The sequence below is a fragment of the Cornus florida genome, unplaced genomic scaffold (assembly GCF_030987335.1).
Source record: "Cornus florida cultivar Cherokee Brave unplaced genomic scaffold, ASM3098733v1 CherokeeBrave_3.0.0_Hap2_Chr04, whole genome shotgun sequence".
Taxonomy (NCBI): Eukaryota; Viridiplantae; Streptophyta; class Magnoliopsida; order Cornales; family Cornaceae; genus Cornus; species Cornus florida.
In genome coordinates this window covers 54770994-54785056 of record NW_026775574.1, presented here as the reverse complement: position 1 = coordinate 54785056, position 14063 = coordinate 54770994, and the positions used below count along the sequence as shown (strand labels likewise).

Here is a 14063-nt window from a genome sequence, read left to right as displayed (position 1 = left end):
AAGGAATTTCATCCCCAAAATTAGGAACATACCAGAGAGAACAGAATAATGACCGAATAAAAGGTCGAATCAAATGACAGCTCACAACACACTGAAGGACAAATCCTGAAGTCTAAAGATCAACTGAAGGAACTTGAAACCATGAAATGAGACAACACCCCATACGAATCGGCACGTTAACTCAACGTCAACTACCGAGTGAATCCCAAGAAAACAAAACATCAAACGCAGTGAAAGAAGAGAGTGACAAGGCAGTACGAACAGTGACCAAAACTCGCCCACACTTACTCGTCAGCAAGGTAGCATGACGGTATAAGGCACTAGTTCATAACATACCCCAACCAGGTCAACTCTGAGAAACCTATTGATACGGATGACATCAATGTCGAAAATGATCATTACCAAAAGCACCACGGGAACCAAGCATCTGCGAGAGTTGGGGTAGCTAATCCCAAAACTCTGACAACAATGACACTGACACCATTACACTTAAGGCCTTAGATCTAGAAGCCACAATGAAAGGGAATGAAACGGTACCTCCCTGGCCCACGTCTCACCCCACCAGACAATGACTGCGATTCTACGCTCACATGAGCCTCACTCGTATCAACCGACAGAACAGATAAGAAGATTCCCTACATGGGTCCCTATGGAATGAATTCCTCCTATCCAAGGAAGAAACTCATGAAATAAGAAGGCATCCAAGGGATACGACAGATCCTAAGAGACGCTGTTAAAACCAGACATAAAAGTAAATAGCTAGCATGCAACATAGCAATGGACTATCTACTCAAGGTGCCATATAAGCAAACAGACATGTTATCAAATCAAAACATGTTATCAAGGGCATATATACATATAAAGTATGCTTAACAAATAATAGATGTCTCAAAACACCTAAGCATGTGAACATGTTATCATACAAGACATGTTATCAAACAAAGCATGTTATCAAGATATAAATGACACATCAAAGCAAAACAACGTGAGCATGGTATGCACCCAAAACCCGTCGTCCAAGGTATTCGAACCCGGACGCTCTGATACCACCTGTGACGACCCTGGTTTTTAGGCCAGCGTGTTTTGTGATGAACCAAAGATTTGACCCGATAACGGATCCGATATGCGGAAGCAAAAACAGAAAACAGGTCTCTAAGAAGTCAAAGTGACCTTCTATGAGGTCGTGGAACTTAATGAGAACTGATGCAGAAACAAAAGGTCAAAAAAATGACAAATAAGCCCCCAGGGGCAAAATAGTCATTTCTAAAAAATGTGGATTCGGGTGCCACCGAGCACACCGCTGGAAAGACAACAAAAAAATAATCACGATGGACTCAAGAATCGCATGATTTGGAGTCCGGATGAAGGAGAAACGGCCTAACGAAGAAAAACGAGCACTCAAGGCTAAAAGGATAAACTGGTAATTATCAAAGAAGATTCGGATGCAACTGAGCACATCGTTGGAAAGACAGCGAAAAATTAGTTAAGTTCAAAAAAAAGTTCACTCGATTTGGAGTCCGGACAAGGGAGAAACGAGGGTTTGAAGTTTAGACGTCGTAGCGGCCCGATGAAGGCCATGGCGCACACGGCGCCCATGCACGAGCCCACCGGTGCCCAATGGCATGCACCAGCTGACAGCAAGAAAAAAAAAGTGAGGTTCTAGAACTGAGACTTGACACAGAGGCCAAAACGAATTTTTTTGGAAAAATACGAAGAAGAAACCCCCCCTAAAATCGAGTTTTCTACCCGACCTCGTAAACGGAATAAAAAAAAACTCACTATAAAATTCCCAAAATGCCCCTAGATTAGAACTGAACAAGAGGGTTAAAAGTTGCTACAGTGACTGTCTACAACTGAGAGCAAAAACGGGTAGAAGATAAATTTTTCTGGAAAAACACAAAGAAGAAACCCCCCTCAAAAATGAATTTTATACATGAATCTTGAGAGAATTAAAATAAAATGCAATGTAGAATACCCGAAATGCCCCTCCATGAAATCTGGTCATGAAGATCCAAAAAGCTGCTAAAAAAATCAGAAAGCTGAAATTTGCGATCGATTTCCGGCACCAAGACGACATTTTATGTTAAAACACGAAAAATAAACCCCAGCTAAAATCACATTTTCTAAGCGACCATGTGAAGACCGGAATTTATTTCCAGAAAGAAAACCCCAGAATGCCCTAAAATTAGATTATGCAACAAAAGTGCAAAATGAATCCATAGGAGGCTCATTTCACCAAAGGAGAAGGTTTGCCCGGAAACGACCATGCACGCAAACGTAACTTACCTATTAGGACATGCTACAATAGTGCACGGCTTAAAAATACCACCGATGCAAAATTTGACCCCCTAACGGTCAAAAAGGCAAAAATGAACTAGAAATGGGAAATTTGAAAACTAAAATTAGGAAATGGTTTCAAATAACCGTTTGGCCGTTGGCCACACTTCATACAAGATAAATGAGACCCTACGAAAGAATAAAAATGAAATTCCCACACCTAATGCAAAAGTTATGACACAATGTCTAAGCATTTTTCAACATTTTCATATTAAGCTTTGAAAACGAAAGTGCATAGAAAGCAAGAAACATGTCATTGGCCTCTGGCCTCATCTCATACATGTTAAATATATTGAAAAGAGTGTACTCATGTACACTTTACCTACATAGAATCACTACAACAAAAATTGTTTTTAACAAGGGGCAAAAAACAATTCTACAATGGGCATGGCCCGTTGTGGTATCCCCTGTCATTGTTAAGTCATGGTCTTCTACGACGGTTTCAGCACGTTGTGGAAAGTGCACTTTCTACAATGGTTTACAACCGTTGTAGAAGTCAATATTGACAATGGGCAGGGGCCGTTGTAGAAAGTCAATTTTCTACATTGGGCATTTTCTACAACAGACGGTGCTCCTCTTAGAAAGCTAACTTGCCACAACGATTTTTGCCTGTTCTACAAGGGACTTAGCCCGTTGTGAGAAATACCTCAACAACGGGCGTTGCCCATTGTAGAAAGTCAATTTTCTACAACGGGCATACCCATTGTAGAAGGTGTGATTTTCTACAACGGGCATAGGCCCTTTTAGAAATGTTACTTTGCACAACAATTTTTGCTTGTTCTATGAGGGACTTTGCCCGTTGTGAAAGGGATTTTTTTTTTTTTTTTCTTCCGCCCAAAAAATTTTGTATACCTGTTTTTCATGAGATCCAACATAATAACCTAGCCAATAACCATCCATCATCCAACACCTCATTCTATGAATATTACACAACCAAAACTCCACCCAAAGCCATATATTTTCACGCCAAACCTTGTGCAAACTAACAACATCAACATATTTGGTGCATGCAAAAAAATAGCTCAAGCTTTATAAACAATAAAAAAGGGGAAATCCTACCAATCACAAACAAATAAATTTCAACAAGTCTTATATTCATTAAAGATTTCAATGTACAATTCCATCATTGTTAACATATATATATATATATATATATATATATATATATATATCCACAAAAATTATAATCTGGAAGTAGCAATATCCACAAAAAATCAAAATATTAAGGCAATTGCTCACTCTTCTAGGCAACCCAATTAGTCTTGTATTTTTCTTGTCTTGATATCTTCATTGTAGTGCCTGTCATCATATTCTAGTACCCTAAGGCACACACCCAGGGGCCGGGTATCCCAAAAGAAGATGATCATCTTGAACCTGCAAACAGAGAAAATAGAATTGGGTACAATTAATTTGGTAGAGAGACAACAATGGAATGGAAGTAAGTACATAAATAATAATTTGTTAGAGAGACAACAAAGGAATGACCAACTACTTATTGTGTAAAAAGTAAGAATATGGATATGATACACAGAATGGCAAGACACGAACACGGCAATATGATAAATCCTATAAAACTAAGACATTGTGAAGGCAGATTCTCTATAAAATACTTGGTAAATATATATATGGTTAAAAGACCCCCCCCCCACCAAAAAAAAAAAATGTTGAATTATTTTGCATTTGCAAATAACTCCCTAAACATCAAAAGAATAAATAAAAAAGCCCCCTAAATTTCAAAAATTTGCAGCTAACCCAATCTTCATCACTCAATTTCAGAACTATCCTTAAAAATTGTGAATGAAAATACCAAGTTAAAACAATGACTTTGAAAAAGAAAAAAAAAAATCCAAATTAGAGTTAAGACCCTAGGATCTACTATTGGGATATACCAAATTCATTTTGCCATATTTGAATCCAAAAAATGGTTAATTTGGTTAAAAGAAAATCATATTGGTTAACTTCTAATCCATTTCCATTCTTTTTTAACACAAAAATAATGGCAAGGGACAATTTTGGGGTTTACAATAGTCTAAGGAGATTGCCATAATCAAAGGAGGTTATACGTAAATGTGTAAAAGTTGAAGGGGTCCCTTTTTTTTAATCCTTCTTTCAATTTTGTTCGATAATATATATATTCCCTCGATAACTCAATGTCATGATTATATTAGTAAATTTTCAAAATAAAAGCATTTTTACCTATTCATCAACAACCAAACACTTCTTTATTGTTTATTGGGTAACTAAACACTTTCTGCTCTCCTAAATCATATTTTTCTTTCTTTACTTTGTTCCAACGCGATCAAGAGTGGTTTTCACTTTTCACTTACTTTCCTTTTTATGATATTCCTTAAATTTTTAGGAAGTCGATCGACAAGAAAGAGTAGATTGATGGACCCCACCTTCTTCGTGGGGCTCACCGAGCCGTTTCGCCTCATCGGTTTGACCCAATTCTGCACAAGAAGCATTTTCCAATTTTTTATACAAGTGATCATTTAATAGTTGGGTAAAATTCATGATTGTTATCACCTAATGAATTTCAACCTTGCCTATGGTTAGCTGGAGTGTGGAAAACCTGAGTTGAAAAGATGTCCTCTATTCAGAGTATACTGTAAACAAGCTATTGAAGCTAAAAAGATCAATAGGAAAGATTATAGTGGTATTTCGTCCAAGGTACTGTAATCCAAGGAAGAGCTCCATGCATCCTAGATTTAACTGCAACTTAACCCTATGTTAGTTCCTAGAAATATTGTATTTCCAAGTCTGCCAAGCTAGCTCTACTTGAAGAATCAATTCTGAGATAGAAATTTAGAATCCAATGGCTCAATCTTGGAGACCAGAATTTCTGTTTCGAAACTGTGACTTCTACGAAGGCCACTAAACAAACCAGTTCCTTGAAAACAGAGGATGGAAATCTCTTAACTAATATCAAGGATATCAAGGATGAAGTTGTGAACTGCTTCAGAAATTGTTGGCTGGTGAGAACCAATTGGTTTTCTAACTCTATTCCTCCAAAAATTAGCAGTGATTTGCAGGTTGAACTCTCTACTGAAGAAATCAAATGTGCAGGCCCAGATTGCTTCACTCTCGTTTCTTCAATAAATCATGAGGTATAATTGGTCCAAAGATCATAGCAGCATTTGGTCCAAAGATCATAAAAGCCATTAAGTTTAGCTTCTCTTCTTTAGTTTTAGATTTTAGACCCATAGCATGTTACAATACCTTATACAAGTTTATGTTTAAAATCGTTGCCAATAAACCTAGAAAAGCCTTGAACCATATTAAATCTCGTAATCAATTAGGCTTCATTCCCCACCACAAAAATCTCTAATAATGTCTTGCTTACCAGACCTACATCTATGGATGAGAAGGATTCCATATAGATATTGCAACAGGAGAGTTACTTGGATTGTTTTGTAATGACTTTAGGACTAGGATGGGTCTTTCTCATGTTTATATTCCAAGTCATCTCTATAGCCTTCTTGGGTCAGATCCACAGCTACATTTTGATGATTGTGATTCAGTTTTCAGATTATATACTAGGATTGTTTTGTCATGAGAAATTTTTGTTATTATATACTAATTTATGTACTTAATTTTTTAGGGTTAGGAGTTACCTAGCCTTTAAAGTTGCTACTCTTACAGGTTCAAGTATGTGTGTGAATCATTAAATAGAGACTAGTTATCTACTAAACTACCACTTTCTAAACCATGAGAGTCAAGTCTCAATAATAAAAATGCTATAAAAGAGATCACAACCTCAAGCATCATTTAAGTAAAATGTTTGATAGGAAGCAATGCTATAAAAAAATTACATACCTCAAGCGTCATTTAAGCAAAAACTCAGAAAGCTTATCCTAGCCCTGCATGTAAACCAAATAGTGTATCCCAAAAGAAGCACACCCAGGTATCCCAAAAGAAGATGATAATCTTGGACCTGTAAATAGAGAAAAAATTGGATGTAGAAAAAATTGAATAGCCCAGCAGCCTGAATTCAAACTCTAATACATCTAACTTTGATACACAAAATCAGCAATTTCAATCCAAGAAAAAAAAATACATACCTCAAGCATCATTTAAGCAAAAACTCAGAAATGCAAGCTTATCCTACATTCGGCACTACATGTAAACCAAATAGTGTTTTTCAGATTCATATATCATTAAAAACTTTTTAAAACGTGCTCAAAAAAGTATTTGGACTTACGAATTTTGATGAACCTGCTAGGCCATGCAATTGTTTCACCCATCACATGTTCAAGAGTATTGTAAGATTGAAGAATTCGTTACATCGGCACGTTGGGTGCAATGACTTGGGTGATATATATTTTCCAACATTCTAAACCGAGAGGAACATCATCTATAAGATCATCAGGATCAGTTGAATCAACTTCACCCTTAGAAAAAATTACTCCTGTCCCATTATAATGTAGTAACTCACACTTCTTATGGACAACATCTTCAGTAGGTGGGACTTGAGGTGGAGCATTGGGACAGGACTGGTTGTTAGCATTTTGTGCCCACCATAATATTGAATCGTTGATGAAAAAAAAAAAAAAGAAACAAAATAATTAATAATGCTTAAAAAAGAGACTTATTGACTAAGAGTAGTGCATACACACATACATACTATTGATTATGGAGTTCACTTACCATGAGTGCTTTTATTTGCTGTTGCATTTTCAGTTGTATTTGTTGTTGTCGCTGCAATTGTTGTTCCAAGGAACCAATTGTCCGATCATATTTTCGAGAAACATCATTCTGAGCATTTATTTTTGTCATTGTTACCCCAAATCCTAATGCTCTCACTCTTCCTCGATGTTCAGGACCCATTACATGTGAGATTGCATCATCATGAATTCCTGTACTTTGAGTGGTGTTGGTATATTCTTCCCTTTGTTCCTAAAACAATAATATATGTAGAACACACTTCTATATTTAATAAGTATATAAATGACCAACTACTTAAGCTAAAAGGATTCATTTTTTACCGCTGCCTCCTTGGCTGCTTCATTTATATAACTTTTGTCCTTTCTTTTATGCGCTTTAATCCACACGTCTACTCTTGTAATGGAGTCGGGCGCGTCTGACATTTCTTTCTACATAAGAGTATAAAATAATAAAAAGCCCTTAAACATAAACATTAAAACATATTACCAAGGTTGATTCTCATAAAATAAAAACTATGAGAGAAGTTGGTATAGATTTTCATATCTCAAACCTCAAGTATGAATTGATTTTCTGGTTTATGCTTCTAAAACTGAACTTAACATGCTATAATCATGTTATACTCTGATTTTCCATCATCTAAGCATGATTGAATTGATGATTTAGAGTTAAACAAGTTGAATCATGGTCAAGAAAGTGACCATTATAGTTTCAGGTCTGGTAGACCTCACAAACTATGCTTTGTTTAAGTGTTCATACCTATGTGTAATTGCAGTGTTCTTCATCTAAGCAACTACATTTTTCTAATATATGATTAAGAGAATCAGTGGCTGAACTATGCTACTGTAGAATTACATTTCAGTCCCTAATAACAGTACAATTTGGGTACCTAAGTAATTTAATTTTAGCGAACGAACTTGGGCAGTTTAATGGGTTTGGGCATAAATTGCGACCCCTACATAAAACATACAATCTTGTAAAGGTTACGAATTTATATTCCCTAGTAAATACATTACTATTTACTGCAAAAGTAATTTCATAGTAAATATTTCGTAGCTAAAAAGCTATTTTCTTGTATCGTTATCCAAGCATAATACTAAAATTATGCTTCAGTCATATTCCTGCATGCCATATTTTAAACTTCCTGCCAATGCATGTGAGAAAAGAAATATCATCATGATGGACGTTAGCATTGGAGATCCAATTATAATGGAGGCAGCATTTAATTTAGCTCTCCTAGCGAAAGAAGGTTGGAGTTTACCGGGAGTTTACCGCGGGGGGGGGGGGGGGCCTTTTAGTTGAAGAGATTTTCAATTATCTTAAGGCATTGTTTGGCAAAAACTGTAAACCTAGTTTTTAACTCTAAAGTAGTACTTGTGTGCATTCAATGGTTATACATTGTTGTGTCTCATGTGTTTAATATGCGAGTAAGTGTATCTTGCCTATTGTTATGTCTAATGTGTTTGATATGTGAGCAAGTACATAGAATATGGATGACTCATAATAATAACTGTGTGTCAATATATATGTATCTTCAAAACCACTGCTACATATTAAAACCCCACACAAATTAAGCAATGATTTAAAAAAAATAGAAAATTCTATTTCATTACCATCTCCTTAGTCAACCCAGCATATCCCAACCGGCTCATAGTGTGGGGGGTTTTGTTTTTAGCTTTTAATTCTTGATTTTTTTGCCTTTCCACCAACAAATACAAAAGTTTAGATAATTTATATACGTCATGTAGAAAAACGAAAAGGTAAAAAGGACATATAATTCAAAATATATACTCACAGCATGCTCTTTTGATAAACGCTGCCTAGCAAAACTTAGCCACTCCTCCATTGTGGGCACATTATGAGGCTTCATGAGTTGTAAATTTCGTGTGTTTTTTCCCACCTTCAGCACATCACTTGTCAGAATTGATTTATAGGTGCGCCATGCAGCTCCCATCTTTTGAAATGAGTATCGGGATGCACTATCGTCAACATTAAACCGCAACTGTAGTCAAATTCCAAATATGATGGAAACAAGTCATTATTAATACTCCTTTATTATAGTCACAACTACCATGGCAACAGAAGAAAGAATGGATTGAAAAACAACATATGATGAGAATTCCACTTAAAACGCATTAATTATTTATTGTAGGCTTAAATAACACTATAATACACACAGCTCAGTCTCACAAGGATTTCTTCTAAAGAGTACAAAAGATAAAAGAAAATAGGAAATAGAGAACACATACTAATTATTATTATATTTAGTTTATGTCCAATATACTCTCATTTTATTCAAATAAACAATTGAAAAATACCTGTATAGCCTCCCATAATTCATCTCCGAATTGCTCTAGTAAGGTGTTCCATCTTCGTATAGTTACCGGCACTAGCTCCCGCACTATTATCGGAAGGGCTGAATTATATTTCTTACCAATTTTCCCAATTGGATGATCATTTTCATCAAATTCCACACGGGGCTTCTTTTCTTGTGATGAACCAATACCACACAATGTAGACTTCCCCCTAACCTTTCGTTTGGTAGCACTTGTTGCGGTGTCCGTAGGGGTAGGGACTTGAGAACTAGCATGATTGGATGAAGGATCACCAACTCCTACATTTTGGTCACCTGTGGATGTATGAGGGGAGTTTGAACCCCCATCAGAAATGCGTACAGCTGAGGGTTGATGCACAATACTAGCCAAAATTGCTTGACGCTCCCGTTCTAATCTTTTTGTAACTTTTCTAGAACTCTTCATTCCAAGTACATGAAAATTGATATAAGAACATTAAAATCACAATAAAAATATAGTCAAACCTAAATTTAAACATTAAATTACAAATAATAAAAACATTAACTAAGGTTGATGCTTACCTCGGCATTGTCAGACATAATGAAAAGGATGTAAAAATTGATCTGTGTAGAAGCTTAAAAATCTGCAGTGAGAAGAATAATAACAAAGTAATACAATGACACAAATGAATTATCATCTCACTAATAAAGAGTGAAACAATCTCTTACAACAAAATAATATTTTATTAATGGACATATATACCAAAACCAGATTGCACACCAAATAAGAGCCACCAAAAAATAAGACCAACACTTGCTATAATCCTGAATTCTACACTATTATGTCTTCACAATCATCTCGTACATATGGATGATCATCATCATCAACAATGTCAAGTCTTGATACATCTAAAGGAGCATAAGTCACATAAGGGTTTTCTTCAAAACTATCTACATCATGAGATCCTCTAATTGGTGCTTTAAGTACAACATACCAACTTGATGTTTCGGATTCCCTAGAATAAAACACTTGCTTTGCCTGCGATGCAAGGATATATGGATCTTTTGCAAATTGACTTTGACCTTCACGAAGGTTCACCAACGTAAATCCATCGTCAACTTTGATGCCATTTCTAATGTTTGCCCAATCACAATCAAATAATGGCACCTCAAAAGTGTAGTAGTTCAACAAAATTATATCTTTCAGAATGCAATAATAAGTTATTTTTTCAGTAATTTGATTTGTGTCTCTCACACTAGATCGGCATATAGTTTCAGCTTCAATAGAAACACCACTATCTTGTGTGCTTCTCTCAATATCCTTCGTGTGAAATCGTTGACCATTCACAACATAGCCAGAATAGGACATTACTTCTGTTCTAGGGCCACGTGCAAGCCACTTTAACTTACTTGATACATTTGTACTTACACTGATCGTAGTTTTTATCCATGAACTGAAGGTCTCAATATGTCTCTTCTCTAACAAATGTTCATTCCTTGCTAGACGACTGTCAGAACGCCTGAGTTCCTCCCGATGCTCTCTAACATGTAAAACAATATGGTTATTCAAGTTTTTTGGATAATTATTAAAGAAAAAAAATATTTATTAATAATATCTTACTCTATGTATGGTTCAACCTCATCACTGTTGAATAATACATAACGATGAGCAATGGCTAACATGTCAGGAGGAATGGGTTTTGAAATCCCCTTAGATATTGGGCGTCCTCTTTCCGTACTTTCACATTCAATATCTTCATTTCTAGATCGACGAAAACCTATTTCAGATACTTTTTTCATCTGTTTACTACAAAATTCTACGCACTCATCCACCAAATAACATTCTGCTATGCACCCTTTCGGTCTTGCTCGATTCCTAACATATCCTTTATAAACCTTCATAATCCTGTGTATGACATGAGGCAATTATATTTGTAAACTAAAAATATCTATAACTACATATAAAAAAAGAAATATGATAAATAGATTACCTCTCAAATGGGTACATCCAACGAAAGTGCACTGGTCCACAAAGACGAGCTTCTCGTGCAAGATGAATGGTGACGTGTACCATAATGTCGAAGAAAGATGGTGGAAAAAACCTTTCAAACATGCATAAAGTTTCAACAATTTCATTTTCAAGTTTTTCCAATTGCTTTCTATCAATCACCCTTTGGCATATTCCATTGAAATATGCACATAAGCGAAATATAGCATTCCTTGGACCTTTATGTGCTAATCCACGTAAAGCTACAGGTGATAATTGTTGCATCAAAATATGACAATCATAGAATTTTAGGCCACTAATCTTACATTCACCCAACGAGACTCGTTGCCCAATGTTTGAACTATAAGCATTAGGCAACTTCAATTGTTGTAACCTTTTTAAAAAAATTCCCTTCTTTTCCTTCGATAATGTATAGAGTGCTGGTGGCAAGTAATGTTTCGTGCCTGATTCCTTTGGGTCCAAATCACACCTAATGCTCATTTTTTCTAGATCCATACGAGACTTGAGTCCATCCTTTGATTTTCCCTTCATATTTAATAAAGTATCGAGAATGCTCTCACAAACATTTTTTTCAATGTGCATTACATCCAAACTGTGACGAAGAGGTAGTGCCTATCATAACAAGAAAATATGAATTATTAGTAAGGAATGTGATCTCCTAAAAGAAATAATAATGCCTAAAAGTTAAACTCTGTAATGATTTCAAATTACATACCTCCCAATATGGCAATTCAAAAAATACAGACCTTTTCTTCCATGGCCAAGTGCTGGGATTTTTTTGGGAAGTGTCATTCTTTTCAGAAGGATTTTCTTTGGACCTCTTACGTTTTTTGGAAGAATTTATGTTGGAATTCATGCATATTTTAGGTGTTTTTCCCCACTTATTCTCAAAATTCTCAACAATACGAAAAATTTCTGAACCAAATAATGCTCTAGGTGGCCTTCTCAATTCTTCTTTTCCATCAAACCAAGTTTTCTTCTTTCTATAGCTGTGATTAATTGAAAGAAATCGCCGAGTATCCCTATGCACAGTCTTCCCACTACATGGCAGCCACTCTGAGCATGTTTCTTTAGCACACACTGGACAACCACACTTACCTTTTGTTGCCTGACCAGACAGATTAGAATAAGCCGGTAAATCATTGATTGTCCACATCAATATCACCTTCAAATTAAACATAGATTTAGTGAATGAATCATAAAGCTGAGCACCTTTTTCCCATAACTCCTTTAAATCTTCCACCAATGGCTCCAAAAATACATCAATATCATTCCCTTCATTCCCTGGTTGCTTTGGCCTTGAGATCAACATCGTCAACATCAAATTCTCTTTAGACATGCAAAGCAATGGGTCAAAATTGTATATAACTAAAATCACTGGCCAGCAACTATGTTTAGTGCTAAGATCACCAAATGGATTGACCCCATCGGCCGCAAGGCCAAGCCTTAAATTTCGAGGATCTGTTGCAAAACTCGGCCACTTCTTATTTATGATATCCCATGCAAGTGAATCAACTGGATGTCGCATATTTCTATCTTGACTTTTAATTGTTGAATGCCACAATACTTGTTCAGCCTTTTCAATCGATCGATACAAACGCCTAAATCTTGGTACTATTGGAAAGTACCATAACACCTTAGTCGGAACCCCTTCTTGAACCTTACTATTCTGTCTGTTCATTTTCCACCTTGAAGAACCACATTTTGGGCATGCATTCATATCCTCCTTTTCTTTTCTAAACAAACAACAATCATTAATGCAAGCATGTATTTTTTCATACCCTAAATCAAATGTCTTTAATAGCTTCTTTATTTCATACATTCCTTCAGGAAGCTGGTTATCTGGTGGAAGCATAACACGAAGAATTTTAAGAAGCTCATCATATTCGGTGTCAGATAGATTAAAAGCAGCTTTATGCTTAGATAAAGCAACAGTTGCTGACATATTGTAAATGTCGTGCAATCTGTATATAAAGGAGTTTCAGCATATTCCAACGCCTCTCTAAACTCACCCTCTCTACTTCCTTCAATATGCTCTGTAGCAGCGTTGTCTTCACCACCAAAATATATATCCTTGAACATCTCATATGTTTCAGGTATTTCCATACGATCTTGATTGCCTTCATTTACTACTTGTGTACTCCTCTTCTCTCCATGAAAGACCCATACAGTGTAATTGGAATCCATTCCCTTTTCCACTATATGCTCATACACCTTATGGTAATGTTGATATTGTGAGTTTAAATAAAGTTTACAGGGGCATAAAATGGTATCTTGATTCCTTGCATTACCTCAAGCCTAAGCGATAAATCTTTTTGCTCCATTTGTATACTCTTCTGAAGCTCTACAATTGAACACTTACAACTTTTAATTATTGAAAAAATAACAGGTTTATTATGTTTTAGCTTTTATCGATAAAGCTATTTGTTATTCTAATAACCTGTCATCAAGGTGCATCCAGCCTTTATCCCCCATAGCTCTTTGCTGACTTATTCAATAACTCTAGTAAAAGTTATTAATAACCTACAAAAACTTCATCATGAGTAAAAAAAGATCAATTTTGTGATTATATATGTAGACTATGGCCACTTTACTAATTGAATTTTTGTTATTATAAAATAAAATAAAATAAAAAAATTTGAAAAAGTTAGCATTAAATTTAAGTCTAAATTTATTACCACTTGCAATTGAATCTCAAACACAGAAAACTCATAAGTTGAAATGCATATGTGCAATTAAATACATTCATATAAGATATAATCA

At 35.6% G+C, this 14063-nt stretch overlaps 2 protein-coding genes across 2 annotated transcripts; both read right to left on the bottom strand.

Moving 5' to 3' along the window:
- Positions 1-6739: 6739 nt before the first annotated feature.
- On the bottom strand, positions 6740-9892 carry LOC132304979 (uncharacterized). Its single transcript, XM_059802673.1, has 6 exons — positions 9875-9892; positions 9318-9752; positions 8795-9001; positions 7323-7430; positions 6985-7233; positions 6740-6745 (listed from the first exon to the last, which is right to left on the bottom strand). The coding sequence occupies exons 1-6, from the start codon at positions 9890-9892 to the stop codon at positions 6740-6742; spliced, it is 1023 nt and encodes a 340-aa protein (XP_059658656.1).
- Positions 9893-10124: 232 nt separating this feature from the next.
- LOC132304977 (uncharacterized) lies at positions 10125-13487 on the bottom strand. The gene is made up of 5 exons (XM_059802672.1): positions 13313-13487; positions 12016-13238; positions 11284-11912; positions 10914-11198; positions 10125-10833 (listed from the first exon to the last, which is right to left on the bottom strand). Exons 1-5 carry the CDS (start codon positions 13485-13487, stop codon positions 10125-10127), a joined length of 3021 nt encoding a protein of 1006 aa, XP_059658655.1.
- Between the last annotated feature and the right edge of the window lie 576 nt (positions 13488-14063).

Bases quoted from the DNA above. Each gene is read 5' to 3' on its own strand.
- LOC132304977 (XM_059802672.1), bottom strand. From the start codon at position 13,487: ATGGATTCCAATTACACTGTATGGGTCTTTCATGGAGAGAAGAGGAGT. The intron at 13,239-13,312 runs GTGAGTTTAGAG...ACAATATGTCAG, and splicing joins TATTGAAGGAAGTAGAGAGG to CAACTGTTGCTTTATCTAAG. The intron at 11,199-11,283 runs GTAATCTATTTA...TGTCATACACAG, and splicing joins TGGATGTACCCATTTGAGAG to GATTATGAAGGTTTATAAAG.
- LOC132304979 (XM_059802673.1), bottom strand. The intron at 9,002-9,317 runs GTATTTTTCAAT...ATTTGACTACAG, and splicing joins AATTATGGGAGGCTATACAG to TTGCGGTTTAATGTTGACGA. The intron at 7,234-7,322 runs GTAAAAAATGAA...TTATTGTTTTAG, and splicing joins AAGCAGCCAAGGAGGCAGCG to GAACAAAGGGAAGAATATAC.